Source organism: Uranotaenia lowii, chromosome 1, assembly GCF_029784155.1.
Source record: "Uranotaenia lowii strain MFRU-FL chromosome 1, ASM2978415v1, whole genome shotgun sequence".
Lineage (NCBI taxonomy): Eukaryota > Metazoa > Arthropoda > Insecta > Diptera > Culicidae > Uranotaenia > Uranotaenia lowii.
The window spans coordinates 200,183,848-200,201,323 of record NC_073691.1 but is presented as its reverse complement, the minus strand read 5'-3'; the positions used below and the strand labels follow the sequence as shown (position 1 = coordinate 200,201,323).

The 17,476-nt window shown below is 33.4% G+C and overlaps 1 protein-coding gene across 5 annotated transcripts in view; it reads left to right on the top strand.

The window, feature by feature from the left end:
• Positions 1–17,476, top strand: part of LOC129743678 (plastin-1-like) — a 102,779-nt gene that overhangs the window by 75,031 nt on the left and 10,272 nt on the right. Inside the window, exon 1 of one of the 5 annotated variants that reach the window (XM_055735802.1) lies at positions 3,915–4,059. The exons of the other annotated variants lie outside the window; for them this stretch is intronic. Within the exon in view, the coding sequence (XP_055591777.1) occupies positions 3,982–4,059 (78 nt within the window). The 5' untranslated portion in view covers positions 3,915–3,981. Of the gene's footprint in view, positions 1–3,914; positions 4,060–17,476 lie in introns of those variants that run through there. 5 annotated transcript variants of the gene reach the window in all.

Here is a 17,476-nt window from a genome sequence, read left to right as displayed (position 1 = left end):
TTTTGTCCAAGTCCAAATTTTTAAGACGACCACGAAGAATGCCAAAGAGTGATATAAAAACCGTACTTTCCATTAATGAACCATCAAAATTCTTTGAGTCACACCAGATAAATTTTCAAAAAAAGATTGGAAAATTGACGTAATTTGGCACATTTTCACACCTTCAGATTTTTAAAATACGAAACACAAAATTATTGACGAATTTTCAAAGATAGTAGTTTTTAAACTTATTACCAATTTGCAATTTCTCAAATATTCTAACATTTAAATTCAACTTTGCACTGGATTTTGAGTATATTAACGCAAGATTCCCGATTTTTTTTTAAAATATTTACCAGAAAGGCTCCATACCGATTCTAGTGATGTAATTTCATAAACGCTGCGATACTTCAATCGAATATGATAAATAAAAATGTGAATTACTTGAAATCCAGTGCAAAGTGTAATACCTTTGAAAATTCGTCAAAAAATCTGTGATTGTATTTTGGTAATATAAAAACTCAAAAATGTGCCAAATTATGTAACTTTCCAATCTTCTTTTCAAAATTTATATGGTGCGACTTAAACAATTTTAACGGTTGATTAATTAAAAAGTACGGTTTATACTAAACTTTTTTTGCATTTTTGAGGCCATGATTTAAGAAATTTCAAAAAAAAAAAAATCATTATGCGCAACGTATAGCTTCTAACTTCAGCTTTCTTGGACACAACGTGATTTTTTTTTAGTGTTATGTAGCTGATCTACAGTTTTTTTTCCGAAGCATGTTTTTCGGGTTTTTTTTTCTTCTCAGCCTTTGAATAACGGAAAACTGAAGTGTTACAGCTGATTTTTTTTTAAATCAGTTGGGAAACAAGAGAGTTATAGTGGTTTTAGTCAGGAATGTCAAATTGACACTCCAGGGACTGTAACGGGTAAAAATTTCATGGACGGATGAGGGTTAATAACAAATATTTGATAAAAGTTCTGAATCGATTGCACTGCATTTTTTTGCACAAAATTCAAACAATGTCTTTTGATAAATATGAAATTAAGACTCGTGTGCAATGTGCAACCGTAAATTTGAATTTTGGCTCATTCCACCCTGACGTAACCGGGTTTGAATTTTAAGTTATTGGAAAATGTTCCAACTTTAAGCTAAGTCAAAGTAATTTAAAGTTAAAATATACATTTTACCAAATGCATACGAAAAATATGTTGTTCACGATCTTTCGAATGAGAGCAAAAGATGGCTGAGATATGGCCGAAAAAAAATTTGCATGTTTTCGATGGGGTGGTCTTAACCTTATGGCCGGCAGGGTATATAGTCAATTCTGAGATATAATCTTGATTTTGTAGAAATCCTACCTACATATATGTATGTATTATTTTCTTTTGTAATTTGTTTCATATTTGTGGGCAATTGGTTCATCGAAAAAAGGGAAACATGTGCTACAATTTAAGAAGATAACTCTGACGGTAGCCAATCATTCATTTTTCAACAAGCAAAACACAGGATGTTTTTTCTTTCACTCAGAGTAAAAACAAAGATTTTTACACGTTTTTTTTGTACGGTTTTTTCACGGTTCTTGGCATTTTTTTTACAAAGTCTCTATTTGAAACGGCTCTTACCTTCACTGACCTTTAGACTTTAAGGAGCCAAACTCGATAAGGTACTGCGTCTAAGGCTGATGTCATGCTGAAGCAACTAGCAACGCAACACAACGCAACGTTCCAATAAGGAAGCGTTGCAACGCATTGGTATGTCATGCTGGCGCAACCTGTCGCTTTGAAATTCCCTACAAATTATCACTTCTCTACATCTGATAATGCTTTAAATCGTTTCCTTTCTTTCGGGAGCCATCAAAAACTCATCAAATCACGACCCGGATTGCAAGAATGCCGAAATTTGAACCGACAAAATTCCTTGTTTTTTTTGCCGGAACTAAGAATTCATGAAAATTTTCTCGCCGATTAAGATATTTTTTAGTTTATTATCACAAGTTCGGACAGATCTTCGTACTATTGTGCTTAAAACCCGGAATCACTGCTTCAAATCGAGAAAAAACAATATTCCTATTGGATTTCCTACTAGTCGCGCTACAAAACACATTGGCATCAGATTGGTCGCGCTATACAAAGCGACCAGTATGACAGGTCTGCGCGATTTCCATGGAGATCAAATGAGAGCTGGTTTGTCGTGTGAACGTTGCGTTGCTAGTTGCTTCAGCATGACATCAGCCTAAGGGATAAAATTGACGGGATAAGACGGGAAAATATTTTTTGGCACATAACACTGTACCTGATTTTTTGAGTTGGATGAAGCTTATCTCTGAAGCTTGAAACGTGAGACATGGGATCTTAGAAATGAGACATGAGAACTGGGACCTGAGACAAAAGACGTGTGACATGAGGACACCCGAGACCTAAGATTTGAGATCCAATGCGTGAGACCTAAGATTTGAGATCCAATGCGTGGGACTGTAACCCTGGTTATGATACCTGAGACTTGAGATATGAGATATGAGACATGAGGCATGATAAATTGAAATTAAGGCATGATACCGGCCTCACGTCTCACATCTAACTTCTCATTTTTCACATCTAAGATCCCACTTCTATTACGTACTTCTTCACACTTCTCGCTCCCACTGCTCACGTATCACTTCTCACGTCTCACTACTTACGTCTTACAGTTCACGTACCAATACTTACGTCTCACTTCTGAAGTTTCCCTTCTCACGTCTCTCGTCTTTCGTCTCACTTCTTACGTCTATGTATGTATATCCCTGTGAAAAACCTTGGTGTGGAAGATTCTTGGTAGGTTTTTTCGCGAACTCTTTCAAACTTTTTTGTTTTTTCAAACTCTTATTTTTGGCTCTTCAAACTCGAATGTTTCCGCCCCCTGCTGGTGTAAGCACTTTCAGCGGATTCCACCTCGCTGCCTGGTGGTGATTTATTTATGAATTAAAGATGTTGTTTTTTCTCTATTCGGTCGCACTGCGGCGCTGATGATTTGTTGTGCAGGCTACCTACATTATCTGGATATGTCCGCTCGAAAGGCCGCGAGTGGACCTCACCTATGGTCATAATCCGGAGGTCGTCATATAGTAGACGGTGTGCAACGCGATCTCCTCCGATAATTAGTAGTGAGTTTTTCGTTCCTAAAATTTCATTTTTATTCGCTTTTTTTTTTTGGTTGGCCACTTTCATTGAAGTAAACCGATTGCGCCACATTCAGAGCATCGATCGACCAACCGACCGAGTGGCTGCTGACTGAACTGCCACCCAAAAGAAAAAAAACGGCTCAGTTTGCGGGAGGCCTCTGATGATGGTTCGACCGATTAGGAAGCCAAACTGCATTCAGTTCAAATTCGACCTTCGTACCGGTCAAAACATCATTATATTTCTCCGATTCACTACCTTTAGTTCAGTATTGTTTTCGGATTGTTTTTTTTTTAATTCGTTCGATGAAGCGCGTATGGCCGTTCGATTTATTGAGGAAGCTTTTCTCGCTGTTCCTGGTGTGGTATTGGTTCCATTGACGATAGCAGCCGTTCTAGTCCGCTCAATTTGATAGACCGCCTGTATAGATATAGAGGACCGATGCAAACCTAGACACGAAGTTGCTATCAATGGGCTTGAAAGTACAAGTGCGGTACCCGAACGTCGTCCACGTCCTAAAATATACCGTTCAATAATAATCGCATACCGGGAGTGGTGATAACGATTAGCGCGCTTCATGTGTTGTTTGTTACCTTACGCTGCCGAGAGTCCCCTTCAAAATCAATCCGCAGTAAGGTGCCAAAAGTGGCCAACGTCGCGTGTTCCCATACTCGGGGAAAAGTGAATTCCAATAATACCTAAAGGTTTCGGTTCAATAAGCGTTCATCAATACCTAAAACGAAAAAAATCCGGGGTGTTTGTGTTTTAGCCCACCTGAAATAGTTTTAAACTTATTAACCAAAAGAAAAAAAAACAAACGCACCAAAACTGCTTGAAAAATGGATATCCTGGACGTGGCAAAGCACGACGACATAGCAGAATTTCGGAGACAATTCACACCGGATCTTTACGAACAAGTAAGATTTGGGCGGGACTTCCCGTTGTTAACCGGATATGGTTTGTCAGAGTTCTGGCTGACTGACAGTCCATTAGCTGCCGAAACCTTATCGATAGAGCTTTTCAAGCTCGCACAGGTAGTGGGTGAAAGTTTCTGATGATGGTTTTCAGTTAGGGGGTGAACCTCATCGTAGTGACTCAGCGTAGTAAAACGATGGTCTTTTCCTTAGTTGTTTGTTAGTGGGGCGTATCCTTACGTAAGACGGTTTGATCGAATCATACTTATGTCGTATGTACTGTATTATATGTAGATATTTATTATATTATACTTATCGAATAACATTAGAAGGAATCAGTTGTTTTTCACGGTCAAAAAGTAAAATTTGCACTGATAAATAAGTGTGAGTAATTCTTTTAGAATCTTATCTCGGATAGCTCCTTAAACGGGTAGAGGCCAAATCTATATGAAACAGTACACGGAGAATGAAGTATAGTATTTTCAACAATAATCCACTTATATTCAATCATATTTCTGATTTATTCTCGACCAACTATAAATATTGAACTTTCAACTATGTGCATAGTTGATTATATGGAGGACTTTGTACGCTCCACTATACATGTATTAACTTCAACTACAGTTGTATGATTGATTTAACGCATTTAACCATAAATATAATAGATTCAACTATAATCTTATGATTGATTTTATACATTCAACAATAAGTAACGGGTGGCAACTAAAATTTTGGAATTTTTTCTTCAAGTTGTAAAAAAAGTCAAGTGTACTTGTAGAAGATTTGATTTATTTGAATTAAAGTTACATTGCCCATATTGTGGAAAAAATAGTGAACAGTTGAAGACGACCCATAATCGGCTGTTCGGCGAAGCTTTCGTTTGATGTCGGAACAGGAGCGTTGTACGGCCTTCATGTCAACTTTGTGAATAGATCTCTTGATTCTACCAATCAATTGTTTGCAGTTCTTAGCTCTCACATTATTTTTGTGCACGACTGCGCTCAAAGTTCCGAAATAATCTTCGATTAGGCGGCACTGGAGCAGGTTTGTCGGGTTGTGAATTGTAGTTCAAATGGAATCGAATGGATATTCGGGAAGGATTGTGTTTTTTGGCATAATGCGATTGTCCATCTGCATGATGTTTGTATAGAAACGGCAAGCAAATTTTTCTTCGAACATTCATTCTGGAACACATATTGATTGATAGCCAAACCAGACGACTTGAACCATGGCTTAGAAATACCTCTCTCGGGAATGGCGATATACAGCATCACTTTCTGTTCAAACTTATGTTTGAACTTGTATAATGTTCGGAGATGTAGGAGAACTATCCTTGGAATAGTATTGATCGTTTCCGGGGATGTGCATTAGACCGCTGCAAAAAATGACTTTTTGTTCCCATATGTTTTTTCGATGCCTTTTGGGTCACCAAGCATCAGTGTAAAATTTGAGATGATTTGGTTGATTCCTGAGTTAGCGCAACGCGTTTCAATTTTGTATGGAAATTTGTATGGAAGAAGAAATTTTTGCACATTTAATCATCCAGAAAATTCAAATTAGCTTGAAACGAAGTCGGTCTTTAATTTTTGGTTTTGATTATTCTTAAACTTCATTTTTTGCTAACATGAAAAGCAGCTAAGAATTTCATGAAGAAAGTTATAACCATTTCAAAATAAAAAATCTAAATCCATTGAAAAGTATTTCAAAATATCAGACTTTGCTTACTAGAGCTTTTAATAATTTCATGAAATGTTTTTGCAAATGTTATACAGTCAAGAAATCTCCTGGCTGTGCAAAGAAGTTTTTTGAGATTTTTTTTTCTCATCCTACGGTTTCACAGCTTTCAAATAAGCAGTCAAAACGCTTAAATGAAAAAAAATAATTTTGAAAACAAAAGTTTTGTATAACATCGAATATCTTTCCTGGGATAAAAGTTAGGTTTGTGGTTTGTTCACATGAGTTGTACTGTAAGAATCAAGGAATCGCCCAAAGTTATATTTTTTGGAACTTTCAGTACAGCTCTGGCGATTTTTAAATGAAAATTTTTGATTTGCCATACAAATTTCCATACAAAATTAAAACTCGTTGCGTTAATTCAGGACTGTATGGATCGCTTCCAAAATTTTTATTGCTATTTCTGGCAACAAAAACAACCAAAAAAAGTTATGGGAGGTGTAAATATTTAGGAATTTGAAATTTTCATACAAAGCTTGCAGCGGTCTAATGTGCATCTTCGAAAGAGGGAAGTAACTTTCGTCATCCTAAACAAAAAAAAATTCGAAATAATTTTCTATCATCTAGCGGCATTGGGATTTAAGAGTCGAAATCTGATCCTCAGTGTATTCTGGATCTCTGATCTTTTTTCGGTACATAATCCCAACTTATTTCAATGTATTTCCAATGAACTGGTGAGAACAATTAACTTTTTGGCGGCATCCCGTTGGCTCAATGAATCCTTGTTGTTGAAGGCACGAGAAAGAGAACGAAGTCCTTTTGCGTCCATAATTTTCGCCGGTCTGCCACTACCTTGCTTGCTAGTAGTTGTTGGGGATTTTTAGGATATGGTAAACAATTTTCACTTTTAAAATGTTGTACTGCATACTTTTTGCCGAAATGATGTCGAATCGGGAATGTTCACGGACTATTTTCGTAATATTTTTGTCAAATTATATTAAGTGAACCTTAACGAAACTCAATCATAGAAAAAAAAGTAATTCGGGTTTCTTTTTTGTTTATCCCTCAAGTGGGGTGAATAGGGACAGTGACTAATTGATCGAGGAATACGTTCATTTTCATCATTCGCAATTTTTTGTTTAATCCTTTTCCCTGTTATCACCTTTAGTCATATTCGAAGAAATATTAATCATAGTGCCTACCTCTGGGGGGCAAAAATGATTATTTAACCTTCCTTCACGGTTAAAAAAGAGGACAATTAGCCGGTCAGGGTCATATAGACCCGGATTACTATTTTGGCTGTATCTTCAAAACTGCTGAATCGGTTTTCATAAATTATACCATTTTGGAATCGTCTAAATATTCACTATCTATTTAAGAAAAAAAATTCGTTATTTTTGGGGCGCCTGCAAATTGAGCCGAAAGACAAAATGACCAAAAAAGATGATGTTTTTAAACAAATATCGTCACCATCGTCACCATCATTCGTATAATGAAATTTCAAAATGTCAGCTAAATTTCAGATGTTTTAAAAATTCAATTAAAGTGATAATAGTTTTGAGTTTCCTATATTGTATGCCGTAAATAGAAATTCAAGAAAATTGAAAAATCAGTGACATCCTTCTTGAAAACCATTGTTTTTTTTTACTGAATAGTCCATAAAACTGGGCTAAAAAATGATTTATTTAGTGAACACATTAAAATCAATGAAAATTACTAAATTTATTGATTTTTAATGATTTTTTATCACATTCAAAACCGCAAAAAACGCACAATGAAAGATTTCGCCGTGTCTTATTTCAACATAAAATGGACCAAATATGCAGATTCCACATTCTTGAGTTAATCGACTTTTGTTTTTTATTGCTGATAAATATTAGGCCGGAACAAATTTCAAATCCTTCTTTTGTCACTCGGAGTTGGAACATCGCGAGGGGGGGGGGGGGACAATAAAAAATAATGCGAAAAACAAATAAATTGGAATAAATTGCACGGAAGCTTGTATGCAACAAAATTTCATATTATATTGTTGCACAAACTTTATTTATTCCCCCCTTCGAGTTTTTGGAAATTTCGAAGGGGGGGGGGGGGGGGGTGACAAAAGAAGAAATTGATATTTGTTCCAGCCTTATTTGATAAAAAAAATTTAAAATTTTAGAGTTTAAAAGAAATTGACTCAAGGTTTTCAATAACTTTATTTCCATGTTTGAGTGAGATTTCAGAAAAAATATGCAGAAAATTAAAAAAAAAATCTGATTTGTGTTTTGTTTTGAAAAAGTTGTTTAGAAAAATCAAATTTTAGCAAATGTGCTTCCATCGTGAATATTTCAAACATTTTATGAACATGAAAACATATGGTACCTACTGTTGTCCACGTTTCTTCCTGCCTTGGTTCCAGTTTTCTCTGCGTCCAATACTGCACAATGGGCCCGGCCAAGTTAAGCTGAGCAGTATATGTACTTGTTTCCTCAGACCATTTTCTGACTTTCGGGTAGGGAAACAAGAACGACTTTTCTTGAGGAAAACTAAAACCAAGGAGAGTATTTATGGCATTTTAATTTATAATTACAGTTTTTCCCGCGAAACACTGTGACTATTTTAAAGCTAACTTGATATATTGGCAACACTATTAAAAAGTAAAATTTTGTGACGTGAATTCACGCATTCACGCTGTTCTAACTCAGCTGGATCCAAATAAATTTAGTGTTTTATAATCCTCGCATCATTCACAAGGAACACCTTGTTTTTATTATATTACAATGTAAAAGTTTTCTCGTAAAATTAAAAAGTTTCCTTTTTTTGTTACGTGAATTCACTAATTTGCGACTGTTTCATTGGATATAAAAAATAATCTTTTTTCTACGCAATGAAGCAGTGTTTTTCGGTTTCAAAACGTATTAAGAAAAATTTCAAAAACAATCTATCTATATATCTATTTTAATTAATTATTTTGTAAAAGTTGTCAACATTTACACTTTTTCCAACAAAAAAAAAAAGATTTCAAAAGTTAAAAAAAACATGTCAAACAATTTTTTTTATTTGAATCATCAAAATTATTTACAGGTTTGAGATTTTTTGATACGTTAACGTATAAAAATCACAGGTGAGCGGGACAAGCGCGTGGAATGTGTCATAAGCATAAGCAAAAAAGTATTTTAGAAAGATCACTGTTTTTCTACAGATTTGGAAATACATATTATTTTCTAATCTTCATCAATCTCAAATATCTTCCTAATCTTATCCTAATCTCAAATATCTTTCTAATCTTCATCAATCTCAAATATCTACGGCACTCAATGAGCATTGCAAAATAAGAGTTTGCTAAATTTTATTGAAATAAATAAACAATTTCAACAATTATTTTTTGACTGATTCATAATTGTTATTATCATTCAAAAATAGTTATGTTTTAATAGGGTAGGTATCGATTGTTGTTGCTGCTACTGCTACACACTTACAGATGTCCAAGTCTTAATCAGTATTTCATCAGTAGTTCTTGTTGAATATTTGAAATGCTTCATTCGATTAAAAAATTCTTAACATCTCTATTTTGAAATTTTTTAGCAATTTTTATGAACATAATCGAGAGTGGTTTCCGAAAGTCTAAAAACAATTTCGAATCAGCTTTTATGTTTGGATGATCAAAATTTTCAGATTTTTTTTTTCTAATTGATTTTTGTTGAATAATTCTCGGTTTTCTTGGTCTGGGAAATTTATCCGGCTAGCCCAAATTTACCAGCCCGGTGACAAACAGGAAAAATCAGTCAACCTAACTGAAGGGGTTTTCAAATAGCAAAATCATCTACTAACTTGATTTATAAAACGCAGGATACTTCTGTTTGTTAAAATATATCTTTTGAAACTCTTCCAGATCAACCTGATGACTTTTTTTCTATCACATCACATTTTTTTTAAATCTATTTTATTAAAGGCCTTTTACTTTTACAAAGTTTCAATGTGCCGAGTGATCACATCACATTTCACAGTGTTTCATTTGTAATGATCCTGGCAATACGTAACATTAACGGATAAAAAACACACGAAGCTTTAAAAAATCTTGAAACCTGTTTTAAAATTCCAATATATTGTCTGATGTTAACTCAGCGCATTTATCAACCTTTGGAAGATTTCTGGCTTTTGTTTCAAGCTGTTGAAAAAAATCAAACTCTGAAGAGTTTGTGCGAATTTTTAAGTTCAATGAAGCTTCTTTTCACTACCTCTGAAATAACGAATTATTATATGCTTCAAACTCTGAAGTAGGATTTTTTTTATGAATATTTTTAAAATATTATGATCCTGCTCGGTTTTTAAGAATAAGTTCGCCTTCAATAACATTGATTGATTGATTGATTTATTTAATTTGGGACATTTTACAATACCATTGAAGTTATTCAAAACTCCACGGGCCACAAGTTGGCGTTCCAAATTCCAAATTGGCGGGCCAAATGTGGCCCGCGGGTCACGGTTTGGCCACCCATGACGTAAAGCAAAACCGATATACTTCACATTTGGTCCTCATAATGTTGAAATTCTATGATACAGTACTCAAATTGGTGACCCTATAAATCTCTTGAAAAAAAAATTACCACTTTCGATTAGAAATGAATGTAGTTGAACAGAAAAGCCATTTTTTCAATCAAAATTTCATGATTCTCATGAAGTTATAGTTATAAAATAAGGTTGCCAGGATTTTTTCCGCACGTATCTGCTGGGCCGGACAAATCCGGGTAATTTTATGTAAAAATCTGGCCAAATCCGGGCACTTGATTTCAAAATTGACGACCGAAAATTCGGGCAATATCCGGGCAAAAATCAGAAAAAAAAATTGAAAAAAAAAACATTTTCCTATCAAAATTCATCGACAGATTTTAAATCGTATTTAAGGCTTCCAAAAAACTTTCATGATTATTTTTTATAAAATTTGATTAAAAAATTTCGTTTTCGAGGTATAAAAACAAATGTTTACAACACAATTATTTATTTTTTTGTTTGATTTGTCAAATAATTCCAAATGTTTTATTAAATATCCAGTAATGTTTCCAAAAATTTTAGTAAATATCCGGGCAAACCCAGATCAAACCGGGCAATCTGGCAATCTTAGTAAGGTTGCCAGAATTTTTTCAGCACGTATCCGGGCCGGATAAACCGGGCAATTTTATATAAAAACCTGACTAAATCCGGGCACTTGATTTCAAAAGTGGCGACCAAAAATCCGGGCAAATTTTCTAAAAACTTGAAAATTCCTCAACAAAAAATCAAGAGAAAAAATTGAAAAAAAAATTTTTTTCCCTTCAATACTCGACAGATTTTAAATCGTATTTTAGGCTTCCAAAAACCTTTCATAATTATTTTTTTTTAAACTTGCTCAAAACATTTCGTTTTGGAGGCGTTTGGTGTTGTTTTTTTTTTAATTTGTCAAATAAAGTGAATAAATTTGGTGGATTTGCGACTGATGAATGTAAAAAATTTAGGACGTTTCGGCTTCTCAGTCAGTTGAAATATTATTATTAAAATATTATTAAAAACAGCACATTTACTCAATGTCCAACGTTTCCGCCATGATCGTGGCCATCATCAGGGAAAATAGAGTGTGTACTGTTTGTGTCTGTTAGATTTTCAATGGCTGGGTTGATGTTGGATTTTTCCGAACCAGAATTAATAATAATTAATTTAAACACTGGATCAATATAATCTAACCACTTTTTGTGTTTATTTAAAAATGTCTGTCTCCTAGCGATCACTTCTTGATAACTGTGCTGTTTTTAACAATATTTCAACTGACTGCGAAGCCGAAACGTCCTAAATTAAAGTGAATAAATCCGGGCAAAATCTAGGCATTTTTCAATGAAATCCGGGCAACCGGGCCGGGTCGGACTGTTCCTAAATTTTGTATTAAATACCCAGGCAATCCTGGATAGAACCGGGCAATCTGGCAACCTTAATATAGACCTAGTGCCAAATGTGTCCCAAACATCTGTTGGCCGGTGTTATCTTTTAAATCGATTAAGCTGGTCAAACACATGTGAGGAATGCTGCTCTACATGTGTTTGATTTCAACATAAGTCATTTTAGTGATTCATACCGTAGCATTAGTCACATTTGACTGGGATTGGCATGTTGATTTGTCATCGTTCGACGTTCACTGAACGATTGGCGAAAGTGCTTAACGACGATCCCCCTATAGAGAAAAGTTGAATAAAAACACGTCATATTTCTTATCACTTAATCACCTTTTCTGTTTAAAATGAATTAAATTTCAATGACATCCAATAAATGAAGTAGTAGGTACCCACGTCAGAAAAGGTCAAAACATCCTATGAGGAAATGCAATGACAAGACTATAGCACAAGGCAGTCGCTTTTTCATTGTTTTCTGTTTCAGTGCATTCCCAATGTTGATTGAAAAATATACTCTAACAAAGAACAAGTGTCGGCAAGTTCTGCATACTTAATATACATAAACAATATAATAATATAGATAAAACACAACTGACGACACGTAGAACTGGAAGCGCGTCTTAATGCGGTGAATACGAACACAGGGCCACCCAACGGATAAAACGTAACTGATAAGAAACGGAAACAGATTTAAAGCTGTTCAATTGAAGGTTGAATGAAGCTTACATATTACGCGTGTGGATTTTCAACCTGTTGAACGATTTATAACAGTAGAAAGTTCGAGTTTAGTAACACTTTTTATCTTTCTATGCAACCCGACGGATTACGGTCGTCATTGTCGAGGCAATCGCGCCGAAAGCCATACAAAACTCTAATCGATTCGATGAAAAATAAACTCATCCCTCCATTTATTGGCCCGGCGCGGTGCGGCGGGAGGTTTCAATTAGATGTGTGTTATTTTTACAACCGTGAGCACTTTTGTTTTCAATACAAAAAATCGCTCGGCCTACCTCGACTACCTATAAATGAATTAGCTATAAATTGCGTGATCGATGGCAGTTGATTTGATTTGAGCCGAGTGAAGGAAAGTTTTTTTATCGTGCTCCCACTCCTCCTGAAAGTGAGATTGTTCCGAACGATTATGACAGATGTTCTGCATTGTGTGTGTGTCCGAGCGATTGAGCTACTGAGAAAACTGCATTCATCTGTCAGCATTTGACCCTTCCGGATCTGGGATGGCCACCATTTCAAACCGATAGGAGCCATGATTAACATAATTCTTCGAAGCTCATTTACAGCACAAATGAATTTACAGTTCCTTCCTGTTCATCTGAACGAGACTGTCTGAGAACCTCGACGAACTCTATCTAATCTGGAAGCTATCTCCAGGGTCAGAGTTATTTACAAAAGAAAATATGTTAACATGTTATAAACTTAGAGTTAGTCAGAGTTAGACATGAAATCTGGTTTAACGAATTTTTTAAACCAAACGACTTAAGAATGCACATAACTTTGAAACTTGTGTTATTTCGAAAAAAAATTGTCCGAGTATCGACCATCCTGGGACTTGGAAGGGACAATAAGAGCAACTGTAGTCCTGGTCCAAATAGCCGATTTAGACCCTAGAATCATGTTTGACAGTCAATAGAATATGCGTGGTGTTGCCAGTTGTATCCAGTTGCCAATCCAGTTGAAAGATTGTATATTATTTTGGTATTAAAAAATTACAAAAATTACAAAAATTATAAAAAAGACACAAATTACAAAAATGACAAAATGACAAAAATGACAAAATCACAAAAATTTAAAAAAAAAATGACAATCATTACAATAATTACAAAATTTACAAAATTTACAAAATTTACAAAATTTACAAAATTTACAAAATTTACAAAATTTACAAAATTTACAAAATTTACAAAATTTACAAAATTTACAAAATTTACAAAATTTACAAAATTTACAAAATTTACAAAATTTACAAAATTTACAAAATTTACAAAATTTACAAAATTTACAAAATTTACAAAGTTTACAAAATTTACAAAATTTACAAAATTTACAAAATTTACAAAATTTACAAAATTTACAAAATTTACAAAATTTACAAAATTTACAAAATTTACAAATTTACAAAATTTACAAAATTTACAAAATTTACAAAATTTACAAAATTTACAAAATTTACAAAATTTACAAAATTTACAAAATTTACAAAATTTACACAATTTACAAAATTTACAAAATTTACAAAATTTACAAAATTTACAAAATTTACAAAATTTACAAAATTTACAAAATCTACAAAATTTACAAAATTTACAAAATTTACAAAATTTACAAAATTTACAAAATTTACAACATTTACAAAATACACAAAATTTACAAAATTTGCAAAATTTACAAAATTTACAAAATTTACAAAATTTACAAAATTTACAAGATTTAGAAATTATAAAATTTATAAAATTTACAAAATTTACAAATCTTACAAAATTTACCAAATTTACAAAACTCACAAAACTTTCAAAATTTACAAAATTTACAAAATTTACAAAATTTACAAAATTTATAAAATTTACAAAATTTACAAAATTTATAAAATTTACAAATTTACAAAATTTACAAAATTTAAAAAAATTACAAAACAAAAAAACAAAAATAACAAAAATGACAAAAATTACATAAATTACAAAAAATACAAAAAATACAAAAATTGCAACAATGACAAAAATTACAAAACTGACAAAAATGACAAAAATGACAAAAATTACAAAACTGACAAAAATGACAAAAATGACAAAAATGACAAAAATGACAAAAATGACAAAAATGACAAAAATGACAAAAATGACAAAAATGACAAAAATGACAAAAATGACAAAAATGACAAAAATGACAAAAATGACAAAAATGACAAAAATGACAAAAATGACAAAAATGACAAAAATGACAAAAATGACAAAAATGACAAAAATGACAAAAATGACAAAAATGACAAAAATGACAAAAATGACAAAAATGTCCAAAATGACAAAAATGACAAAAATGACAAAAATGACAAAAATGACAAAAATGACAAAAATGACAAAAATGACAAAAATGACAAAAATGACAAAAATTACAAAAATGACAAAAATGACAAAAATGACAAAAATGACAAAAATGACAAAAATGACAAAAATGACAAAAATGGCAAAAATGGCAAAAATGACAAAAATGACAGCAATGACAGCAATGACAAAAATGACAAAAATGACAAAAATTACAAAAATTACAAAAATTACAAAAATGACAAAAAATTACAAAAAATTACAATTATGACAAAAATGACAAAAATTACAAAAATTACAAGAATCACAATAATTACAAAAATTATAAAAATTACAAAAATGACGAAAAAATGTTTTGTAATACATATTTTGTTTATTTTTGTAATTTTTGACAAAAATGCCAAAAATACAAAAATGATAAAAATAATAAAATTTTCTTTAATTACAAAAATTATAAAAAAGACATAAAAGACAAAAATTTCAAAAATTACAAAAATTGGCAAAAGTGACAAAATGACGAATTTGTTTTTTTTCTGTTGAGTAATTGTTTACATACAAACAAATTAACGTTACTATCAACCAGCTCACAGGGCAGCTTAGTGAACAAGCGGTTTAAATATTCCGTGAATCATCTGTCCAGGATTCACTGGCAGATTATTCTTGACGGCATGGTTGACAGATTTGATTTGCTAAATTTCTAATCTTAAAAACGTTTTATCAGTAGATACATAGTGTACTTATTTACAAACATGATGCTTAAAATTCGGTGTACCTTGAAACCAAATGGGGACTTGAATTGTTACTTGGTCTGCCAGGAAGCCAAATTTCGACTTATATATTTTGTAAATTCAGTTTATCTGGTCCATATAAGCCCCCCATTTTTTTTTAAATTTTGGCACCAAAATTTTGAGGATTTTCTCTACAGGAGCCAAACTTCTACAACATGATCTTATGTTGGAATAAATGATCACGAGTAAAATCGACCCAATTTCTCTATAGCGATGGCTTCAGCTAACGAAAATTAGTTCAAATGCTACTTTACCGTACATTTGCCACGCAAAAAATCTCCACCTTGCAAAGAGTAAGTCAGCTATTAAATAGTCATCATTTTTTATTACTTTTTCTCCACCAATCGAGTTTCTGGTCTGATCGAACATTGTCGTCGTGCCTTCCGTCGGTCGTTCTCTCCATCTGGGTAAACTAACAAATAAATGTGACCGAATCTGATCGAAAGACAGCTACAAAACAAAATGCTAGTAAACAAGAGCACCTCGGCAAATCGGTGAATCTGTTGTATAACAACAAGAGTTATTGACTCGATCACCTGTAAGTAGGTACGGGTTGGCCAGTTGATTATTTTCCTCTGTTTTCCACCTGTATCTAGTTCTGTCTCCGTCGACCGATACCTTTTCGGTGTTGGATTGAAGATTGATGATGAGCTCCATTACACTATTTATGTCACTGTGATGTCTGGCGGGAAGACACCGTTGCGTGATGTTTTCATAATAAACGGAGCGAGAGAGAGAGAAGAAGATTGTTTCGATTTGATGTCGCCAGGTTTTTAAACGTGTGTCTTGTTGTCGTCGGATCGAAAATGTGCCATCGCATGAGGGGATGACAGCTGATCGAGCTAATCAAATCGGACTCAGTGGTCACGTTTGGCAATGTTGGAATAAAACAAAAAAAAAATAGCTATGTGCGATGATTTTGTTCAAAGATGTACGTTTGGATTCGGGGTTCAGATTATCTCATGCTCAGTTGTGGTTTCCTAGTTACAGACAGACAGCAGCAGCTGCAATCTTCCGTCGTAACTAAATTGTGATTGAATTTAAATGAAAACAAGGAAGCATCTGTGGACCACACATCTGCACGTGCGAATGATTAAACCAATCTGAGCGATCATGTAAGCTTGATGGTTTTGGGCATTCAGATTTATGGCACGTCTCCAGCGATTTAACGAAGACCATCTGCTGAACGTTCATTTTTCAGTATCATAAATATAGGGAGCTTAACTTCGTCGAATCATAAATTTCTTAATCGATTTTTTCAAAAGAAATGGAAACTCACTCCTATATGTTTAATCTGGATGAGCTAGAAAGGTTAAGTGAGTAAAATCGCCAGGTCTTATGAGTTTTATGACACAAAACCTATATAAGTTAGAATGAAAAACCTCTATGAGCGAGAATTTTTTTTCCTGGCTAGACTAAGAAAGTTGACAGAATTTACAGACCCGAACTCAAGTTTTATGCTTGCTTATGCTTATGATATCATACTCAGCCAGATCTTTTCAGCTTAGCATCCCGGTGAGTAGTAAAAGTACATTTATCACTCATCTTAACTAAGCCGGGCTCACTGTGCAGTATTGGACGCAGAGACAACTGACACAGGGATGAAGAAACGTGGACAACAGTACCATACGTTTCCATGATGGGAGTTCTTACGTTGTATTAAATGTTATCCTATGGACACATGTTTTTATTTTATTTTTAGGTAAAACCCCAAACTAATGCTAAAATTTCTTTTAAACTTTTCGAAAGATTGAAATTCAATCGCAGCAGTCGAAAAATAATTGAAAAAAAAACTAATGAGATAGGGTGAAAACCCCAAACAAGCTCTTCAGCTTCTGAACCAATACGCATATTGATAACTTCATGCCATCTAATTTATTTTCAAAATGATAATAAATATTTACTAAATGGAAACACTTCGCTTTTCATCCATTGTGAAAATCTTTCGGGACACTTAAAATCGTTTAATTCCCGATCATTGATCCAAATTTCCGCTTGTTCTCCCAAT